The following is a 20,570-nucleotide window of genomic DNA, read 5'->3' as shown; positions in this document are numbered from 1 at the left end:
TATTAAATAAAAGAATTAACATTCAATAATCGAAAAAATGTTTTTTTGTAAGATGACTAGCTTAGACATTGAAACTTTTCAGTTAATATTCTAATCCGAAAAATATTGATACTTATGTTAAACAACGAATAATTTAGGAAGACATTCTACAATGTGATTTGAAGGTAAAATGCCTAGACTTTTATTATTAATAAAATGTCTATAGTAGTAATGCTGCAGTATTATATACCTACTTAAAAAATATATATTTACTTGGTTAAATAGTCGTACTATATTTAAATATTCAATTTAGCTATGATTAGCTGCAGCTGTTGGCATTATATAAAACCTTTTGTGATAACGTGTTATCTAAAATTTTGATAACAATAATGATGACGGTGATTTGATCAAAATAATAATAACACGACAGGAATGTTACTTTTAAATTTTTCATTTAAATATAGTTTTTCAATATTCAGTACTTCACTGTAGTTACAGTGAAATGTAACATTGATACAATTAATTGGAATAATTTGCATTAAAAAATTTACTCATAATGTTAAGAGAACTAAGTACTATTAGAGAATGCATTGTAAATACGAATGTTACTCTAAAATCCGTCATTCAGGTAATTAACTATTATGATCATTTTTTGAACAAAAAAATAATTACTTAAAATTATGCTTCAGGAAATATATTCGTGTGATGGACCAACGGAAGCATTATCACGTTTGAACGATAGTGGTCGAAAGCAGATAAATATATTTAGGAATTTAATAGAAAATTTAGAACTGTATGCTCGTGAAGCAGAAAGTACACAAGAAAGATCAGAACTTTTTGAAGAAGCCCGTAATCAAAGAGAATATTTAACCAGGTAAAATTTGTTATATATGTACATACTAAAAAGTGTAGTTCCTTACCCAATTATTTCTTAATTGGTTTGGTCTAATTGGATAGTTTTTTCTTATGAAATTTTAAAGTGTAAATGTACACAAACATACAATAGTTTACCCATTGTTTATAATTTAAAAGAGGTAATTTCTTTATACAAAATTATATTGTTTATTATTCAAATTTTGAATCTCCGCGGACTTGTTCAAAAGTTTTTGGCTACCTTAAGTTTGGCAATTCCTTTTGTACAAGTGAGTATTTAAAATTAGCAAAAACTAACCTATATAATATTTTAAAAAATTAATAAAACTGCCATAGTTAAAGGCCCAAACAAATTTGACATAAGGGTAATTAGAGCTTTAAACCCTAAAAGGACCAAAACACTTGTATTTTAGCGAAAACCTTACCCCCTAAGTTTTTCTTTAATACTTTGAAATTTATCAAATAACTAAAGAAATAATAGTTTATTAGTTGTTGTTATGGCGTTTAAACTATAGACAAACAACCCCCATATTAAGCAATAATGTTGACAATTTTTAAAATCTGTATTTGTCAACGCCCATAAAACAAAAATAACATAAAACCCTCCAAGAAAAATTTGGATTTAATGTTTTTTTTTGTAAAATTCTTCTTAAATATATTCTTAAAATATTATTAGTTAATTTAAATGTAACGCGAATATTTCAGAATTATAAAGTCTTGTCCACCTTAGCAGTATTTTCAGAGATATGTCGCTTAAGTAAAGACAGGGTTTAAATACACATTATACCTGATTGTCTAATATTTTGTTCTTTTAGTAATATTGCATCATTTCGAAAGGCTAATGTAGAATGTATGACAAGAATTCACAAGAAAGCGAGTGAACAACTTTTAGGTAAAAGTAAAGATGAAGAAGTGAGATATAGGTAAGATAATCTTTTGATTTTATAATTTATTTATAACAGTGTAACTAATGAGAATTTGAGGAGGATTAGCCCCCACAACTTCATTATTATTTCATCATAGTTTTGTAATAATATGATGCGTCAAACTCAGCCCTCGATATGGGATTCCTTTTATCACTACTTGTCAAAGTAGTTAATTTTGAAAATAAATTACTATATATCCTTCTCTAGCTTATCAAAAGCCATTAAGAAGGTATATTGCTGAAGTACACCTCTTCCACTTATCCCCAATTTCTAAATTATTTTATACCAAAAAAGTATTTTTAACCATAAAATTATTAATAACTTTGATAATAGAATAATAAAATAATAATAGTAATTACTAACTAGTGTAAGACTTTTTAGATCTAAATTTATAAAAACTACTTTATGTACTTAAGGCTTAAAATGGATAAAGAAAATCTATTGAAACAATCATCTACGGTGACAAATCAATTGTTATCTGTAAGCAGACAATTAGCTAACACGTCACAACAAAGTTTAGACACCCTCGACGTATTATGTAAAGTAAAATTTACTAGTGTTATCTAAAAACAATTTATTGGAACTGATTAAAAATATTATATTTTGCAGTAAAATCATCTTCAACTGTATCAAATATAAGCAGTGAAATAAAAAATTCAAAAGGTGCTTTGACTCAATCTGAAAAACTTTTAAATAAATATGGCCAGCGGGAAACAACAGACAAAATATTAATAATTTTTGCCTTTGCTTTTTTTTTATGTGTTGTAGCTTACATTGTACAAAAACGACTTTTTTAAAAAAAAGAATTCTAGTTTTTATTTTTATTTATATAAATAAAAGAATATTTTTAAAGATCTCTATTATTTTAATCTTACCTTTGTTATTGTTTTAATTTTATTGAGACATTTGGCACAAAATATAATTAGGGTGTAAGGTTAAGGAGTAATATTTGATAAATACATTTTTGAAAGATAAATAATAAATTATGTGTTAATTTTAAAATGTATTGTATTAAAATATTTTTTATATTCTAGTATTTTTTAAATTTATTATGTAAAAATTCACTCATTCTTTATTTTTATTTTTTTCAGTTTTAAAATGTTTTTATTTTGAATAACTTATTTTAGCCAAATTTTTAATCTATATATAGAATAATAAAAAGTACAATTATAAATAAAATCTTAGTATATAGTTTGCATCTAATTGAACTTGAAACATTAAAAGGGTTTTTTAAAATCCTACATAGATAGATCGTTGATCTGTAATTTATTAGCTAATATTCTCACGTAATACGTATCATTAACAGTATATTAACTAATTACATAATGTTTTTTCCTAGTACACAGCTGACAACCATTTTATATCCAAGTTTTTATCTTATCATCATTTTTACACAGGATATCCTGTCAATCGTCCAAGTCAAATATTTTCTGTTTTATCCTTGGTATTTTTTTAGGTCAATATTTAAAGCAGTGTATTATTAAAAATATAATAATAGTCATGTATATATTTTTTTTTTTTAATAAGTGCGACGTTAATTAAGTAACAGTCAAAGTAGATATTTTAGTTTATCAGATGTACTACGATAGAACAATGTAAACTTGCCTAGGTTATCTAATGGTTATCTATAATCATGAACCTAGTACCATTTACAGTAATGTTATTGAAATAGGCATCTAAGTAAATTCACAACTATATCTCATCCTTGATTTCTAAACCAATGTTCTTATTATTGTTATTATTTTAACACAAAAAAATAATGATTTACGGATCTGAAATTTGGATGTTCAGGATTTTTACTGTTTGAATAAAAAATAAATTAAAAAAAACTTTTTTAAAGACAACTATTTGGTAAAAAATAATTTTATGGACAATTTACCAATCAACTGTAGCACTTTTTTTTTAAATGTCAATTACTTTTAAAACAACCGAAAATTAACTACAATTTTAAATAATGTTAAACATCTTAAATTTTTAACTAAAAAGAGAAGTGTGGGCCCTATTCAACAAAGTCCAAATTCATTGAGTTAAGTATTATGAAATGTATGTGTCTCACACCAATATTGAACAAAATTTAAATTACAAAAAAACTTACGAGGGACTGTTGAATAGGGCCCAAGATTTAGAAAAACTTTGACCCCCTGGCATTTGCGACCTGGATGTCCGGGTCCCAATATTATGACGGGACATTGTATTGTCGTCCAAAATGAGTGTCTGGGTTAAATTTCAGCCTTTTATGATAAATGGAAGTGGATTAATTTCTGGAAGATTTGAAAAAACATGAAATTTTAGTGAAATGACCCTGTGTACGGAGACCAGGATGTTCAAGTTCTAATATTATTACAGGATATTGTATTGTCATCCGAGATGAGTGTGCCAAGTTTTAGACCTCTACGACATCGGGAAGTGGGTTAAACCAATTTTGCACGATTTGAAAAATGCCCGTACATTAGTACGTACTACGTACGTGTTAGCGAGTGAAAAGCATATAAAAACATAATTTATGTACAGCCCTTGATACATTTTAAGCTACATTTTTTTTATCCATACTACTTAATCATAATGTCTACTTAATTTGTCATTAGAAATACATTTATAAGTATACATGAGTTTTTTTTGTGGTTATTTGTTGTAAAAATATTTTAGTGAAAATAAATTTGATTGTCTATGCGGTTATCTTTTCGATGACATATTGCGTACCTATCATTTGTTTGTCTCTAAAATTTATAATTTTTGGAAACTTTCTGAAATCTGAACTATTGTTCTTTTTAATGACTTAAAATATTATTAAAACAAATATCACTCCGTCGTCCCCTTTTAATCATGCCTTCGGGCCTTGAAAATGTAAGTGTCCTTGCCATTTATGAATTCCTCAGTCATCCGGTTACAAAAAATATATATATAGTTACTGATGTTACCCAGTCACGTGCAAAATAATTCAAGATTATCAAAGTTTTTGCAATAATTTAACTGTTGTCACCATACATTATTGTTTTATTTCCTGTTGTTGTTTTTTTTATTAATATTATGATAGCTAGTTTTTTGTGCGTCTATAAAAAAATATTTAATAATATTAACTGCAAAAAAAGGGCAATTTTAGTTTATTAATTTTGCATTAAGCGCAATAAAACTTACATTAGTTGCTCTAGTTCCGAGATGGAGATAAATTGTACAATGAAAATTTGTTTCAACACTATTATAAATTATAATCCTTAATTGTGGCTCTAATATAGCAGATAGTTCTATAGAATATTAATCTAACACGCTTGTAAGTTGCGTGAATCACAGAAAAATAAAGAGAGAAAGCTGAGAGAGTGTAGGTTGAGATGGTCTGACAGGAAAGAGGAAAATAAAGTAGTAAGCTCTAATATTAGACTACCCTGAATTCATGCAAGTGAAAAAAGTGCACAATGAACATGCACTTGGATCAAAATACATACATGTGGCCATGTGGGTCCATCTATTATAAAATAATATAGGCACACCTGTTATTCAATTAGCGTAGATCAATATATTTTTAATAGTGATGGGAATCCGAAAATCCGGATTTTCACAAAAAAACGTTTTTAAGCTACTTAAAAATCATATAAGTGTTCAATAATTTCACAATATAAAGCTGTGTACCTAAGTAAAATTTTTTTGATAAATATGTAAAAATAAAACAAAACATCAAAAAGATAAACTGCTTTTGGATTTGTTGAAATCCCAAAATCCGGAATCCGAAAGCATTTTATAGACAAAGTTAAGAATTTTTTTTTAATTTTACTTAGGTACACATCTTTATATTGTAATAGTATTTAATATTTATAAGATTTCCAAGTGGCTTAAATAGCGTTTTATTTTGTTGAAAAATACAGATTTTCGGTTTCCCAACACTAATGTATTTTTAATAAATTGGCTCTATAAATTATTGTTTTATTTTGAGAGACGTGTTTTCCTATACGTCTGAAATTTTATGAAAGTTTCATAAGAAGATAGTTTGTGTTAAGTTCTAAATGTTACAATTGAAGTAATTTTTTACGAATTAACTTGTTTTGTGTATAATGTCACCGACCTTCGTATTATATACTTTATACAATATCTAATTGATTCTCTGAGAATCATTCTCGTATATTAATATTATAAAATATTTCATTTTTTTTTAAGTGCCAAACACTACTTTATACTATTCACCTATTCAACGTATTGTAAACTATGATTTGTAGGTTGTAAAAATGCAACAATTGAATACAATATAGAATTGCGTTTTAATATTTAGTTTTGTTGTTTTCATAGGCTAATTTAATATTCAGTAATGAAACAAGTGCGACATTGGTTCTTGAACTTGTCGCGATGTACGTGATGTCCATTTCCTCCATGAAATGTCTGTATAATGGTTTAACATAAATCTTATTTTAGTCTTCTTTGTTCTTTTATTTGTATAAGTGTGCGTAACTATTATACAAATAACATAAAAAAATAAGCATAAACAAAGAAAAGTAATGATGAGTTTTAAACTATATACACATAATTGTATGATTATTTAATATAAGATAGGTAGTTGTAGACGCTACCTACGTGTTCGGTGTTTCTATTCATTTGTTTTTTCTTTCATATACTTTTGAGTTCAAATTCAAACTATTTTTCGGTCAATGCCTTTAATCTTGGGCAATGCAAACATAAAGCCGGGTATAATATGTATCTCTCCAGTCTTCTTCAGTCCTACCTACTTACTACTTGGCACACAACTGCTACTAGATATGAATTAAATAATTTAGTTTTCTAAATAAATAAAATAATTGTACAGTAGTTTTTACATTTTACAATATTTTATATAGAACGAATCATAATATTGAGTTTAATAAGGTATAATATCGTATATTGTCTACAATATGTTATTTGTATTTAGGTTCTATACATTTTAATTGGTGGAATGTTGTACTCATAATACATTTCTTTAGACTCGTTTCAAAATACAAATGATTTTTTTCTGATGTCACAAAGCACGCAGCTGTTTACCCAGCAATTTGCGTGCCCTGTGCGCAAGTCTGAGAAAAAGTTGATACTCCAAGAGTGTTAGGCTGTTCAAATAAAAATCCGAGCTCTAAGAAAAAAATCCATCCAGCTCCATTTAAAAAGTGCTAGCCAATTTACAGCTGCTATGCTTAATTCAGACACACTAACTGGGGTTGGGAGAGGGGTCGTTGGGACAACAACCCCGTGAGCCAATGTAAGACTAATACCAGATTAGCCATCTTACTCCATTAATAATTTCAAGATATACGCCTGATTGGTTATGATAATTGCGTTGATGATAAAATACAATACATAATGCGATAAAAATTTTACTGGGCAGTAATTTATTGGTCATCGGTGTTTATTCCAGCCAAACGTCAGTGTTTTGTCGATAAGGTCGTAATGCTGATGTTGCGGACATTATCTATACCTACTAGCCGGAAGGACCAGCAGCAGCGGGGATGCAGTTTTGCGGCTGTGGCCCAAGGCCTATACTACCTCCGCGGCATACGTGTAGGATATAAAATGCGACCGTAAACCTGCCGAGCGGCCACAGTTTTTAGCCGAGTGAAATTTTCGGAGTTGCATCCGCCGCGGCAACGCACAGTTTTCTTGTGGCCGTTAAATCGCGCGCAATGAACCGAGTTTAGTGCGCGTCGAATTCGTCCACCGTGCGCGGCAACCGGCAAGTGTAACTCAATTACCGGTATAATATCCGCGTGGTCCACAAATTATAATGTTAGTTATTGCATACCTAAAGTAGGTAGGCAGTGTGCGTAACTTGTGAAAACCAATTGACTTTTCGGTTTTATATTTCCTATATATATTACATTTTTTTTAACGTGCCGCGACCGTTTCCTACCCCCCCGAGGATAATACTAACCGAGTTACACTTACAAAAACGAACACAGATCAGCAAGTACCATGCGCATCGCTTATGGGTCCACGCTGTTGGTGTTCATCGCCGCCTTGCTGGTTGCCGTTACGGGGGCGCCGATCTGGGAAGAACTTTTCGGCCTGCCACGACCGTACCGACAGTCCGATCGTCGGCCCGACCGATCTGGCGGCAAAGAGAAGTACAAGAAAACGTGTTGGGTGGTAAATCCAGACCCTTACGCGTTCCCGGGACAAGTGCCTTATCCAGCCGCACCGTTGTGCCCTTATTGACAACTGTGACCAGACGCCGGCCCTACATCGATTCCAGTAATTACTGCAGTCGACCGTTATACTGTTATAACTTTGTACTATGAATGATAATATTTTATACTAGTCGTTAATTTAAGAAAGCATACTTTATTCAAAGTTCGTCAAAAAATGATATCGTATTTATTGTTTTAATTTATATTTATAGGCGTAAAAAGTATACTATACAACAGTAAAATAAATACTATAATAATGAACTTGATATTATGTTTTTTTTTATTATCGAAAGCTTTATTATTTTTCTAAAAATTCGTTTTCACGATTTTAATAATGTATAATTTTTTTTCTACGAATTGTTTATACTATTTATAACATTTGACGTATTAAAAGACTATAATGTATATTCCGATCGTGAACAAACAAATTTGAGTTTTTATTCATAATTTTTAGATAAAAAAGTGGTTTATTTTATTAGAAGCTTTGAAAATATATAATTAATTCAAATTTTAAAATTTGTTAAATTAAAAATGCTTGTTAAGAAAATTCTGAAGTCTACAAAATTTATAAAGTCTTAAGTAAGTAAATACAAAGGTGTAAAAAGGTGTGTGTGTAGACTGTAGATACACATTTTTAACTAATATTTTTTATACCTATACGTTTAGTACAGTTATAATTATTTATCAATAAAGAAATAAATCTTTATTATCAAATTATTACAATAATTGAATAATATTATCCGATGGTGTTAGAAAAATTATACTAATAATCATTACTTAAGGGTCATATTTGAATCCTAAATTCACGGACCTTATAATTAAGTAAAATTGTTTTATATGAGGGTATTTTTCTTGACATTTCTTTTGAATCATTTTTTATAGCATCTTCGGCCATTAAAACAATTTATTGAAAATCTGTTTCTAAAATAATCTGTTTTCTGAAAAAAATTTTGAATCATTTTTATAGAGTAACAGAAAGCCATTAAAATGCAGTTATAATCTAAAAAGTTAGTTTTTTCATTTTGCCCAAATTTTTTTAGAATTTTTCTAATATTTTTTCCAAAAGCTGAGAAAATGTTAAACAAAATGTGTAATTTTCAAATTTGGTTCTCCATAAAACGCTTATTAAAACAAAAAAAAAGCTAAAATTTCATAGAAAAGTCGAAAAAACGGGGAATTATCTTATACATATTTACAAATAATTTTTAAAATATTTTGATTACTGTGGTCTTTTTTTTTTATTTGTCTATGAAATTTCACCAGCTAGCGTCAGAAAGCTGAGATTATTTTACATAATAAACTGATTTTTAATCAATTTTTTTGATGGCCGAAGATACTCTAAAAAAATTATAAAAAGAAGTGTCAAGAAAAAAACTCAAAATATTTTTACGACCATAGCAAAAAAAAAAAAAATTCAGAATATTTTTTTAATCGTAACAGACATGCAGTGTAATTTTCAAAAATATGTTAGGGGGGGGGGAATCGCTCCAAACGTTCATATATGGCGTTTTGACCCATATACTTATTTTAAACCACCTCTTTCCCTTTAACATAACATAGATTCTAATTATAATTGCAATTAGTTTTAAAGTCTTAATGCGTAACTCATGTGTTTTTTTATCCGAGGAACAAAATAAATGGCGAGGTGGTATTCAAGAGACATGTGAATATTTTATAAATAATACTTTAAGTACCTGCAGCTAATTATAATTTATTTAAAAAGAATAAATAGATAATGTACGAATAGCACAACAGATAAGATAAAAATGATTAAATTTAACAAATAATTATATCGTTTTGCAATAACGCAATAAGATGTAGCCAGTCCCCCAAGTAGCTATTAGTATAACTGTTAAATTAAGTTTATAAAAAATTATAGTATTAATAAAGTGAAACAAATTATTCGATTTAAATATTTTTACAATTTGTTTAACATATTATCTGCAAATGTACACTAAAGCTTTGTTACAAAACTCATTGATTTAATGCCCATAGTATCATATGTGTATACTATAAGGACTAGATATGGAATGTTGATACAGCCACTTGCTTAATTTGGAGGCTTGATAATTGTTTTAAACAGAGAGGACATTAACTTTGAAAACGACGATTGTTATATTTTTACAATAAGAATATTTTTCTTAAAATGTAAAACTGTTTGAATAAAAAATTGTATTAACATTTAATAAATATTGTCTACAATTATTGTAGACGATATTTATCACTTGAAGGTAACATTGTCATAATTGATTTCCTTTATGTAAATTTTATATTAAGGTGGTACTCATGAAAAAACATTTGAATCATAAAATGTCTATTACACAATAATTATTGTATTATACAATTTTAATTGAAACTAAATATTTGTGCTACTAGCTATTAAGATTAATAGCAAATAAACTTTGTCGCTTCTTCATGTTTTTGTAATGGTAAATTTTATGAAAACAAATAATAATTTTCACACTTGAAAAAAAAAAATACAATTAAAATGATTTATACTTATAAATTTGTTCATAATATAAATTGTTCTTAAATATTGAGATCAATTTTGTACAGTTTTAGTATAATTTGTAATTAATCATTTTAAAGAATACTAATGGGAATCCGAGTCCTTACTCAGGTCGAAAAATGATATTATATATAATATAATACAAAAAAGTAAATTGCAATAATATAATAGCTAGCAGTGGTTTCGTGCTAAATAAAATAAAAAAAGTATTAAAAAGTGAAAAATATTCCTAACTTGCATCTTAAAATTATACACACAATGTTAATGCTTATTCTTTCGTGGTCTCCCACGTTTACTTCTTGTAGGCTGTTGTGCACGTTTAACTAGGCATTTTGGACAATACCAAATGGCACAATCTGGTGGACACTGGATTCCGACACATACCCAATGATACCAAACATCACATCCGTCACAACCAATCATTGGGCTTCCGTCGTCTCTCTTTGTGCACATTGGACAAATCCATACTTGGTTTCCAGCTTCGTCATAATAGAATGCCGGCAAGGATTTATCGGGAGTTGAAGTTTGAGGTTGAATTGTTTTGGTTTCAACTTCAATTTTATTTTTATAATTAGGAACTTTCGATGTAATTACATTTTCTACGTCAACAAAATTGTCTGATTCTTCTTCCATGTCTTCTACTGGTTCAGGTTCTGACACTATTGATATATTTTTATCCAGAGAACTTGAGTTAACTGTTTCTACTGGCTTGGTAATTTTAAGTTTTATTTTGGGAACTTTGTGAGTAGACTTGTCTTTTTTTTTCTTCTTTTCTTTTTTTTTCTTTTTTCTTTTCTTTCTTTTTTTTCTTTAACTCTCTTTTACTTGTTGCTGTGACTTCAGGTTCCATTTTTTCTTGCGGGTTGGTAACTATTGTTTCAGGTACTTCAACATTCAAAGGTAATGTGGATGGAATTAAACCAGGACCTTGAGGAAGTGTACCAAAAAAAGAAAATTTAGGTAAAGTTTCATTCATTTTAATTTTTTTCATTGGTGGCTCATCAACTTCTTTTTCTGGACTTTTTGAGAAAACGGGACTGCAAACAATTTCTTCTCTAACCCCTAAAGTATTAGTGTGGCCCAACGGAGACGTTACTGGCTCTTCTAAAAAAGGAACAATTGTTTTTTCAGTTTTATCTTCTTTAGACTTTTTTATTGTACTTAATTTTTTACTGACTTTTTTAATTTTAGGACTTGATTGTTTCTTTTGTGTTGTAGACAACTTTTTGGATTTATTTGATTTTTTCATAGTCGGCAAAGTCTTTTGAGAAGGTTCGGTTTCAGATGGAGAAGAAACTAATGGAACATCCAATTTTTCAATTTTAATATCATTTAGTGGTAATAATTTTGATTCTGCTAATCTGCCTTCTCTAGATGGAGACAAAAAGCCTCCAGATGTCATAACGACGCTAGAGATTTCTCTTAATCGTTTATGTATTATTTCTTCATCAGATGGTTCTTGTTTTACAACTTGTACAATTTTTTCTTCTGACTCATTTTGAACAGGCTGTTCTTCATCAATTTGTTCTGGATATAATGTGGGTAAATGTTCATGAAAATGAATCGGTCTAGTAACAATTTCTCGGCTACCGGCTTTCATTGTATTGAGTGTGCTTTTCCCAGGAATATTTAATGGAGGTATTGAATGTGGAAATTTAACGGAACCAGTTTGTTTAATGAACCTACGAAGATCTGGTAGAGATATACACTTTTGGCGAAATGCTTGTTCTACATCGTTGATAACTGGCACCAATCTATCGGCGTGTTCTGAATATTTTTTACTCAAAGTACACAGGTCACAAATGTATTTATGAAGTATGTCTCTCAATATTCTCATCGAAGAATCCGATATAGAATGCCATCCCAAGTTGTCGCATATTTGAGCGACTGAAATGATTAATGTTTTCTTAATGAATTCATCGGCCATGGTCGCTAGATTAGAACTTCACTGTATTCAAGATATATGAAAATAACGAGTCTACTTACTGTTTAAATGTAAATTCAATTTGGCTTTCCTGAATTCAAGAACCAATCGCACATTTCAGTCTTCACTATTTCAGTTGATCAATCAATCTGGATTTTAATTTTTAAATTAGTGTAAACAAACTGCACGCTTCTAATCGTAATTATTATCACTAATTCTTATTGTGACCATAGTGAACTTCAATGTTTCCAAACGGTTCTCCTTGCGTGTCATTTTTGTCATGGAAAAAACAAATAGATAAATATATATGATCATCACTATCATGTTATCATTTTTCTATCAGCGGCATAGATTAATGAATAATGAGACATTAGTGATATCAAAATGGCACTACTCACTACGATGCACAATTAAACACATTGATATTTGATTGACAAAAGCATAAAAATTAGCTGAGGTCCACAAGAAATAAACCTAAGTTCTCACTGAAGTATCCAAGTAGTAAGTATATTTAAGTAGTTAATCACATTATAAAGGAAATACTATTATATGACAATATTTATATAAGGATCAAACAACCTATTAGCTTAATAAGTCACATAGTAAAATGTTGTTTAACAATGATAGTTCATTAGAATTATTTAAAATAAAAGTTATGATTAATAATTATTTTGCTAAAACATAATTTTAGATGTTAGGGCAATTTTTCTGGACACTAGGAAATTGATGCCTACCGAACACTGTATGAGCATGAGGGGATATTTCTAAAAATTTGTTTTTATACAATTGTTTGCCTTGCTGTCTTTAGTGACCAAAAATATGGACTTTTTTTATAAGGAAGGAGGCTCATTTATTTTATAGTCCTTTGGATAACAAAAAATCTTATGTATATAACCCGAGAGTAGAGGTGCAAGTTCTAAAATGAATGATATGTATGTACATTGTATCTAGGAAGGCAAAACTTTCCTGACGTCTGGCTAAATAGACATTGTCTAAATTTAGTAAAAAATAATTATTTTATTTATGCTTATTTTAGTTGCTTATAATGACTTCAAGACTAGCCTTGTCATACCAGCTTCGTATGGTTATTACATGTTGTAGTAAAGGCCCAAGTGTGGCCAATTATTCAAGTATACCTTCTCAATCACATGATCGTAAGTTCAAATATTTTATAATTGAAAAAATTCATCTTTTATTATCTGCAAAGAGTATGTTATGTTAAATATAAATCATTTTAAGAATAATCTGTTATTATATAATAGCAATACATTATAGTTAATTTGTTTATTAATGTCTTTTAAATATCTAATAAACTTTAATGAACGAAACCCTAAATAACTTGTTTCTCCTTTAATAACATTAATAGTAAATTGTTGTTTTAGGTATTGTTACTAAAGAATTGAGTAATAAGTTTTTTGCTGAGCCTATACAAGATTTATTATTAGATCTTACTCATATTAATGTACAAAAAGCCTTCAGAAAACGACTTACTGGACGTAATCCTTCTATACCAATTTATAAATTTATGACAACAGCTGAAATTGAAAAAGTAGTTTTTTTTTTTTGAAAAATATATAAATGATTTATTGTTATTTGGTTTATTATTTAGTTGCAAGTTGAAATAAGAGAAAAGGCTAAGGAAAAATTAAAAATGCCTCCAATTGTTCCACTAAGAACTGATTTAGGAGAAGTTTTGAATGTGGACAAAGATATTGTAGGGTATGATAACTCAAAATACTTATTTACTGATATTACTTTTGGAGTTTCTGATAAAGTAAGTAAATACATTAAAAATAAGAATTATTGTATATTATTCTATTATTAAAATTTTCATAGGGCCGTATAATAGTAGTAAGAGAACCTGATGGTACTTTACGAAAAGCTACTGCAGAAGAACGTCATAATGCCAATCAAATTTATTTCCCCCAGTCTGGCAGAGAACTGAAACATCCAAATATGTTTAAAGATGAAAATTTGAAGGTATATATTTTAAAAAAATATTAAATTATACCCATGTATGTACATTTTGGTACATTTACAGCCTTTGCTTGAAAATGGAGATTATGAATTCATATTAGATCGGGCTTGCTGTCAATTTGAACCAGATGATGAAAATTATCACCGAGTAGTCTTCAGTACATACAAACATGTCGACGAAAAACAGAAATATCAAGTTTTAGAGTCAACTAGACATTTAGGGCCATTATTGTTTTATTTGGCTCTTAATAAAATGCCGGATAATTATGTTACGTACTGTTTGGAAACTGACAGGTAAACTTAACTACTCTATTTTTGCAAATAATAATCAATAACTATAAAATATCAATAGTTAATATGATTTATGTTATGTTTTTAGATTAAAAGATGTTTTATTATTTATACAATTATATACAAAGATTAGCAATTCTATAGAAAGTGAAGTAAATATTTCCCAAGAGAATCAATTTGAAATTGTTAAGGTAATGTTTAGTTGTTGTGTTTTAATTATGCTTTAGTGAAAACAACAAAATTAACCATCAATTTTCTATTATAGGACTTTATAAAATCCGAATGCCAAGAAAAAGCTAAATTAGAAGCAGCGTTGAACAATTTTATAAGTATTTATAATAATATTGAGTCTAAAATAAATATAGAATAGTATTTTATAAACCATACGTACAAAAATGTATAAATATATAATATATGAAAATCATTTAGTAAAAAGTGTATTTCTATAAATATTGTTACATTACATAACATTATTTATACAATTAATTCATTAATATCACAAAATAAATAAAATTGTAGTTTTATTTAATATTTTTTGCACACCTAAAACCCAAATTGGATGCTGAACTATCTGCTGTATTTTGACTTCGTGCAGCACATCTATAACGGTAACAGTAATCTTTATGGCATAAGTATGAGCCTCCTTTTTTAACTTTTTCTTTACTACTTGAAGGTCCTTTCTAAAAAATAAATTTCCAATGCTGTAAATGTAAATTCCTCTTTTCATATTTGAGAGTATGAATGAATCTTTAAAAAAAAAACTAAATCCAAAAGTATTGTCACACACTTCATAGGACTCTGGTTAACAATCAAGTTTCAAGAAAGTTAAGAATTCAAATGTAATTCCTTAATAATTGTATAAATTATATAATTCTAAATATTACTGGATTTATTGTAAAATTTGGATCATGGTGTACATTCCAAAAATCAGATGTCCATTCCCATACATTTCCAACCATATTGTATAGTCCGTAACCGTTCTCTTTAAATTGGTTTACAGGCGCTGTAGCTGCCCAACCATCTTCGGCTGTATTCTTAAAGGGGAAATTCCCCTGCCATATATTTATTCTACAATACACAAATATATTGTTAATAGATGTTTTTTAACTAAAATTTAAAACTTGACAAGGAATAAGCTACCTATGTTTGTTATTAGGAAGCAATTTGTTGCCCCATGGATAGAGCCTATCTTTAAGATTACCTCTGCAAGCTACCTCCCATTCTGCTTCAGTAGGTAATCTTTTTCCAGCCCATTTACAAAATTCTGTAGCATCATTCCAACTAACATGTACTACTGGATGCAATTTTCTGTCTATGTATGTAAATGTACATAGAATATTTAATGTTTATTGATTACAAGAAACATTGTAATAAATTACCATCAATGTCAGAATCCAATCCTTCAGGATGCTTCCACATGGCTTCTTTAACAGGCACCCACCATGGAGCATCCTTAACAGATTGCGTGACTTCTTTCAAAGCGTTTTCACTGAGAAATAGTTGAAAAACAAAAGAATCACCAAATTTTTCTGCTTCAGTTTTATATCCAGTTTTGTCAACAAATTGTTTAAAATCGAAATTACTAACTTCAAATTTGTCAATAAAAAAGTCATCAATGTACACTAAACGCGCAGGCGATTCACCATCAGCTATGATCACAGGTTTATCTGTACCTATTGTAAAATTTCCTCCTCTAATAAGGACCATTGAATCAAGAGATAAAGTATATGAAGTATCTACATTTATAGTTGAACATGTTTCTTCTTCTACAGTAACTGATGCATCTCGATTTGTACTACAACCGCAGTCAGCTTTAACTGAATTTATACTCAACAATAGCACAATTAAAAACAGTTTAACGTACATTATTTAAAATTAAATTTATGCGTGAAACCGTAATAATAGTTTGAATATTATTTTTATTATTATTGTTATTGTTTTTAATAACACTTGAGAAAACTTTGATAAGAAATGTGTATTATTTTCTCCATGATCGTAAAAATGTTCGTGGTATAATATAACCTATTACAATCATAAATGTTTGATTTTATAACATTTTGGCGCCAAATCGCGGTTGCTTTTATTCAGTTCTGACTTCAGTCTTTATTGTTATTTGTTTGTGTCAAATATTTCTGTTATTCGTATATTATAATTTTTTTGCTGTGTTGTGAATTTGAATCGTGTATTGTTGTGTTCAGTTTAAAATCCTTTGTTTTTCAATTATTTGAGAAACTACATTATAATAGTAAGTATGCTTGCAAATTATTTTAATTGTTATGTATATTTCTGGTATCGGTAAATTGCAGAATAATTAATATTGCATAGTCTGCGTCTGAAGCTTTGACAACCTTAACTTGGCCTTACTCTTAATATATTAGGTATGCTAAATTTAAACTGATATGAAAGAAGCCGCAAGGTTATGAAACACTTAATCTTATTTCTAATAGAAAATATTAAAGTGTTAATCAATTTGTACAACACAAACTTCAAGTAAAGATAAACATCAATGTATGTTTTGCGATTTTAATTTTGAAAAAGCAACCTAATTGTAAACGGTTATCTATTGGAAATTTTTTTAAAAATTTCTCTTGATTAAATTTTAATTGCAACTAAACAAATATGATTATTATTTTGATATAAATACTAGTGTCTTAAGCTAAATTTATAATTCTCTATGTATGCTGTACATACCTATGTATATTACTATACAAAATATGTTTAAAAAACATTATACCTAAAATCAATAAACTTCTCTTAAGGAAACGCTGATGTGAATCTGCAAATAGTAAATACTAAAACTATATAATAATATTATTAAAATCTTAAATTATTTTAGATGAACTTCACCAATTCTTTATCTTCGTTAAACTCAATAAGTGCTTCTAAGATTATTTAAGTTTCAATTGTTTTTTTTTTTGTCCAAATTTGTACGCATTTTGATGAATATTTCATAAATAAAACCAAAATGTGTACTGCCGAACAGAGGAGTTTTAAACATAAAAACTTGAGTGGACTTAATGTAACTAAAGTTAAAAATAATCATAGAGATCCTAAGCATATCCAAGACCCCTTTTAAATTGTGCCTATGCTGCTGAATATTATTTGCTGCATATAAATCTTAGATTAGATAAATAAAATATCTAAACATTTTAATTAAAACCATTTTTTTTCAAGATTCAAAATGATGGACGAAGATGTTGAACAACGGATCAGGGATATTCAAAAAGATTACCTCAGTTTTTTAGACGATGAAGAAGATCAAAATGTTTACCATAAAAAAGTAAAAACCATGATAGATGAGAAATGCCAAAGATTATTAATCGACATTAATGACTTGCGTAAAAAAAATCCAACCAGAACTCAAGCTTTGTTAACAAATACATTTGAAGAGCAATTTGCTCTGGAACGTGCACTTAAGGAATATGTTGCCAATATTGATTCTACTTTTGCAAATCAATTTGATGAATTCTTTGTTGCGTTTGAAGGTAGTTTTGGAAGTCGGCATGTTACACCTAGAACAATGAGTAGCAAGTTTTTAGGCAACTTGGTATGTTTAGAAGGCATTGTTACTAAGTGTTCTTTAGTACGACCAAAAATTGTAAGGAGTGTTCATTTTTGCCCAGTTACAAAAAAAACGATTGAACGTCGATATACAGATATGACATCTACTTCAGCGTTTCCTTCAAGTGCAGTATACCCTACAAAAGATGAGGATGGCAATCCTTTGGAAACTGAATATGGACTTTCAGTATACAAAGATCATCAAACTGTAACTATTCAAGAGATGCCAGAAAAAGCGCCTGCTGGGCAGCTGCCTCGTTACGTTGATATTATTTGTGACAATGATTTAGTTGATTGTTGTAAACCAGGTGATCGTGTACAAGTTGTCGGAAGCTACCGTTGTTTACCTGCCAAGCAAGGAAGTTACACATCTGGTAATTTTAGAACTATTCTTATTGCTAATAATGTATCACAATTGAGCAAAGACTCGACGTATTCAATTAGCAGAGAAGATGTGTTTAACTGCAGAAAATTATCAAGAAAAAAGGGTGATATATTCAACTTATTGGCTCGATCATTAGCTCCGTCGATCCATGGCAATAACTTTATAAAAAAAGCTATTTTATGTCTTCTCTTAGGAGGAATAGAAAAAGTTTTGCCTAATGGTACACGGTTACGTGGTGACATCAATCTTTTACTTATCGGTGACCCGAGTGTTGCTAAATCGCAATTACTTAGGTATGTTTTATGTGCTGCTCCCAGAGCTGTAGCTACTACAGGAAGAGGAAGCTCAGGTGTAGGATTGACAGCTGCTGTGACTACAGATCAAGAGACTGGAGATAGAAGATTGGAGGCAGGAGCTATGGTTCTAGCTGATCGTGGAGTAGTGTGCATTGATGAATTTGATAAAATGTCCGACATGGATCGTACAGCTATACATGAAGTGATGGAACAAGGTAGAGTTTCTATTTCAAAGGCCGGTATACATGCTAGGTTAAATGCTAGATGTTCGGTTTTAGCTGCTGCTAATCCTGTTTATGGGCGTTACGATCAATATAAAACACCAATGGAAAATATCGGTCTTCAGGATTCTTTGTTATCTCGATTTGATTTGTTGTTTGTTATGTTGGATTCACCAGACAGTGAAAATGACCGTTTGATTTCTGAGCACGTTGTACGTATACATAGGTACAGGGATCCGAAAGAGCAAGACGGCGAGGCCTTGCCAATGGGTTCAGGTGTTGATATTTTGAGTACTAGAAATTTAGAAATTGATGAAAATGACCCATCGAAAACACGTATGTTTGAAAAGTATGAACCATTGCTTCATGGTCCTCGTAGTAAGTCTGAACAAACATTAAGCAGTCAGTTTATGCGAAAGTACATACATATAGCAAAATGTGTAAGACCTGTACTAACAGAAGAAGCTTCCGATGTAATATCTGAAGAATACTCGAGACTTCGATCACAAGAAGCGGTTGAATCCGATGCAGCTAGAACTCAACCTGTTACAGTCAGAACACTAGAGACATTAATCCGTTTGGCTACAGCTCATGCTAAAGCTCGACTTTCCAAGAATGTTGAACAACAAGATGCTCAAGCAGCCATTGAACTAGTTCAATTTGCGTATTTCAAAAAAGTCCTGGAAAAACCTAAAAGGAAACGGCAACATAGTGATGATGAGTCTGATGCAGAACAAGAAGGATCGCCTGATAAACCTCCCAAGAGGAAACCTAGACAAAATGGTGAAGATCCTTATGCATTTGAAGAAGAGGTGGAAAATGACCAAGATGAAATGGAAGTGGAAGCAACAGACACACAGGATACCCCAAGTACTAGTGGTCCTCCACCTGTAGCACAAACGTCTATTACTCCAGACAGATATAAAGTATTTAAAACTACTTTGAGTAATGTATTCCAGAAACTTAGAGTTCAATCTTTAAGTTTTACTCGAATGCTGACTTGGATAAATGAAGAACATGCAACAAGTACCTTTACTGAAAATGAAGCCTATGCTGCAATTTATAAAATGATGGATGCTAATTTTATTATGTTCTCTGATGGAATTATATTTTTGATTTAGTAAAACATTTTAACTGAAAACTATGTTCTTAAAATTAATAATAGCAATAGTTTTTGTTTGTTTGTTTATTTCTTACAATAATTAAACCATCTTGTATAGGTACAAAAAATACATTTTTAAAATATTTTACCTTTTTCTGTAATTTTAGTTATTTTTTTTTTTACATAAAATTATAAAGTTAGAATATAAACTTAATAATAATATTCGGTGATTTTGTTATTTTATTATGAATCACACAATCTATATTATGCACATAATTAAATACCTCGCATAAATAATCATGAGTAGAACACATGATAAACCAAGTAAAAATTGTATAATTATTACATTACATTTAGTAGGTATAGATATTTACAACATGTTAACAGAATGT

At 29.3% G+C, this 20,570-nt stretch overlaps 6 protein-coding genes across 6 annotated transcripts in view; 3 read left to right on the top strand and 3 right to left on the bottom strand.

Moving 5' to 3' along the window:
• LOC126843453 (TNF receptor-associated factor 6) overlaps positions 1–20,570 on the bottom strand; it is an 81,949-nt gene that overhangs the window by 53,206 nt on the left and 8,173 nt on the right. The gene's annotated exons all lie outside the window — the stretch shown is intronic.
• On the top strand, positions 383–2,736 carry LOC126843463 (vesicle transport protein SEC20). The gene is made up of 5 exons (XM_050581018.1): positions 383–607; positions 669–853; positions 1,668–1,775; positions 2,195–2,316; positions 2,388–2,736. Exons 1-5 carry the CDS (start codon positions 536–538, stop codon positions 2,573–2,575), a joined length of 675 nt encoding a protein of 224 aa, XP_050436975.1. The 5' UTR covers positions 383–535; the 3' UTR covers positions 2,576–2,736.
• Positions 10,175–12,666, bottom strand: LOC126843449 (transcription initiation factor TFIID subunit 3-like). Its single transcript, XM_050580999.1, is given in 3 exon segments — positions 10,175–11,205; positions 11,207–12,353; positions 12,408–12,666. Coding segments are annotated over 2 exon segments (1,665 nt in total). The 5' UTR covers positions 12,349–12,353; positions 12,408–12,666; the 3' UTR covers positions 10,175–10,682.
• LOC126843458 (28S ribosomal protein S22, mitochondrial) lies at positions 12,705–15,137 on the top strand. Its single transcript, XM_050581012.1, has 8 exons — positions 12,705–12,846; positions 13,382–13,499; positions 13,728–13,894; positions 13,955–14,119; positions 14,182–14,325; positions 14,387–14,616; positions 14,702–14,804; positions 14,879–15,137. The coding sequence occupies exons 2-8, from the start codon at positions 13,391–13,393 to the stop codon at positions 14,981–14,983; spliced, it is 1,023 nt and encodes a 340-aa protein (XP_050436969.1). The 5' UTR covers positions 12,705–12,846; positions 13,382–13,390; the 3' UTR covers positions 14,984–15,137.
• LOC126843459 (formylglycine-generating enzyme) lies at positions 14,974–16,560 on the bottom strand. Its single transcript, XM_050581013.1, has 4 exons — positions 15,993–16,560; positions 15,754–15,925; positions 15,498–15,681; positions 14,974–15,293 (listed from the first exon to the last, which is right to left on the bottom strand). Exons 1-4 carry the CDS (start codon positions 16,477–16,479, stop codon positions 15,135–15,137), a joined length of 1,002 nt encoding a protein of 333 aa, XP_050436970.1. The 5' UTR covers positions 16,480–16,560; the 3' UTR covers positions 14,974–15,134.
• Positions 16,696–20,311, top strand: LOC126843441 (DNA replication licensing factor MCM3). The gene is made up of 2 exons (XM_050580989.1): positions 16,696–16,858; positions 17,788–20,311. The coding sequence occupies exon 2, from the start codon at positions 17,795–17,797 to the stop codon at positions 20,195–20,197; it is 2,403 nt and encodes an 800-aa protein (XP_050436946.1). The 5' UTR covers positions 16,696–16,858; positions 17,788–17,794; the 3' UTR covers positions 20,198–20,311.

This window comes from Adelges cooleyi, unplaced genomic scaffold (genome assembly GCF_023614345.1).
Source record: "Adelges cooleyi isolate 19-005CV unplaced genomic scaffold, UGA_ACOO_1.1 ACOO_flye_CR_arks_rails_tigmint_CR_PRNA_574, whole genome shotgun sequence".
NCBI classification, from domain to species: domain Eukaryota; kingdom Metazoa; phylum Arthropoda; class Insecta; order Hemiptera; family Adelgidae; genus Adelges; species Adelges cooleyi.
Note: the sequence above shows the minus strand (reverse complement) of the source record. Positions and strands in the feature narration are given on the sequence as shown.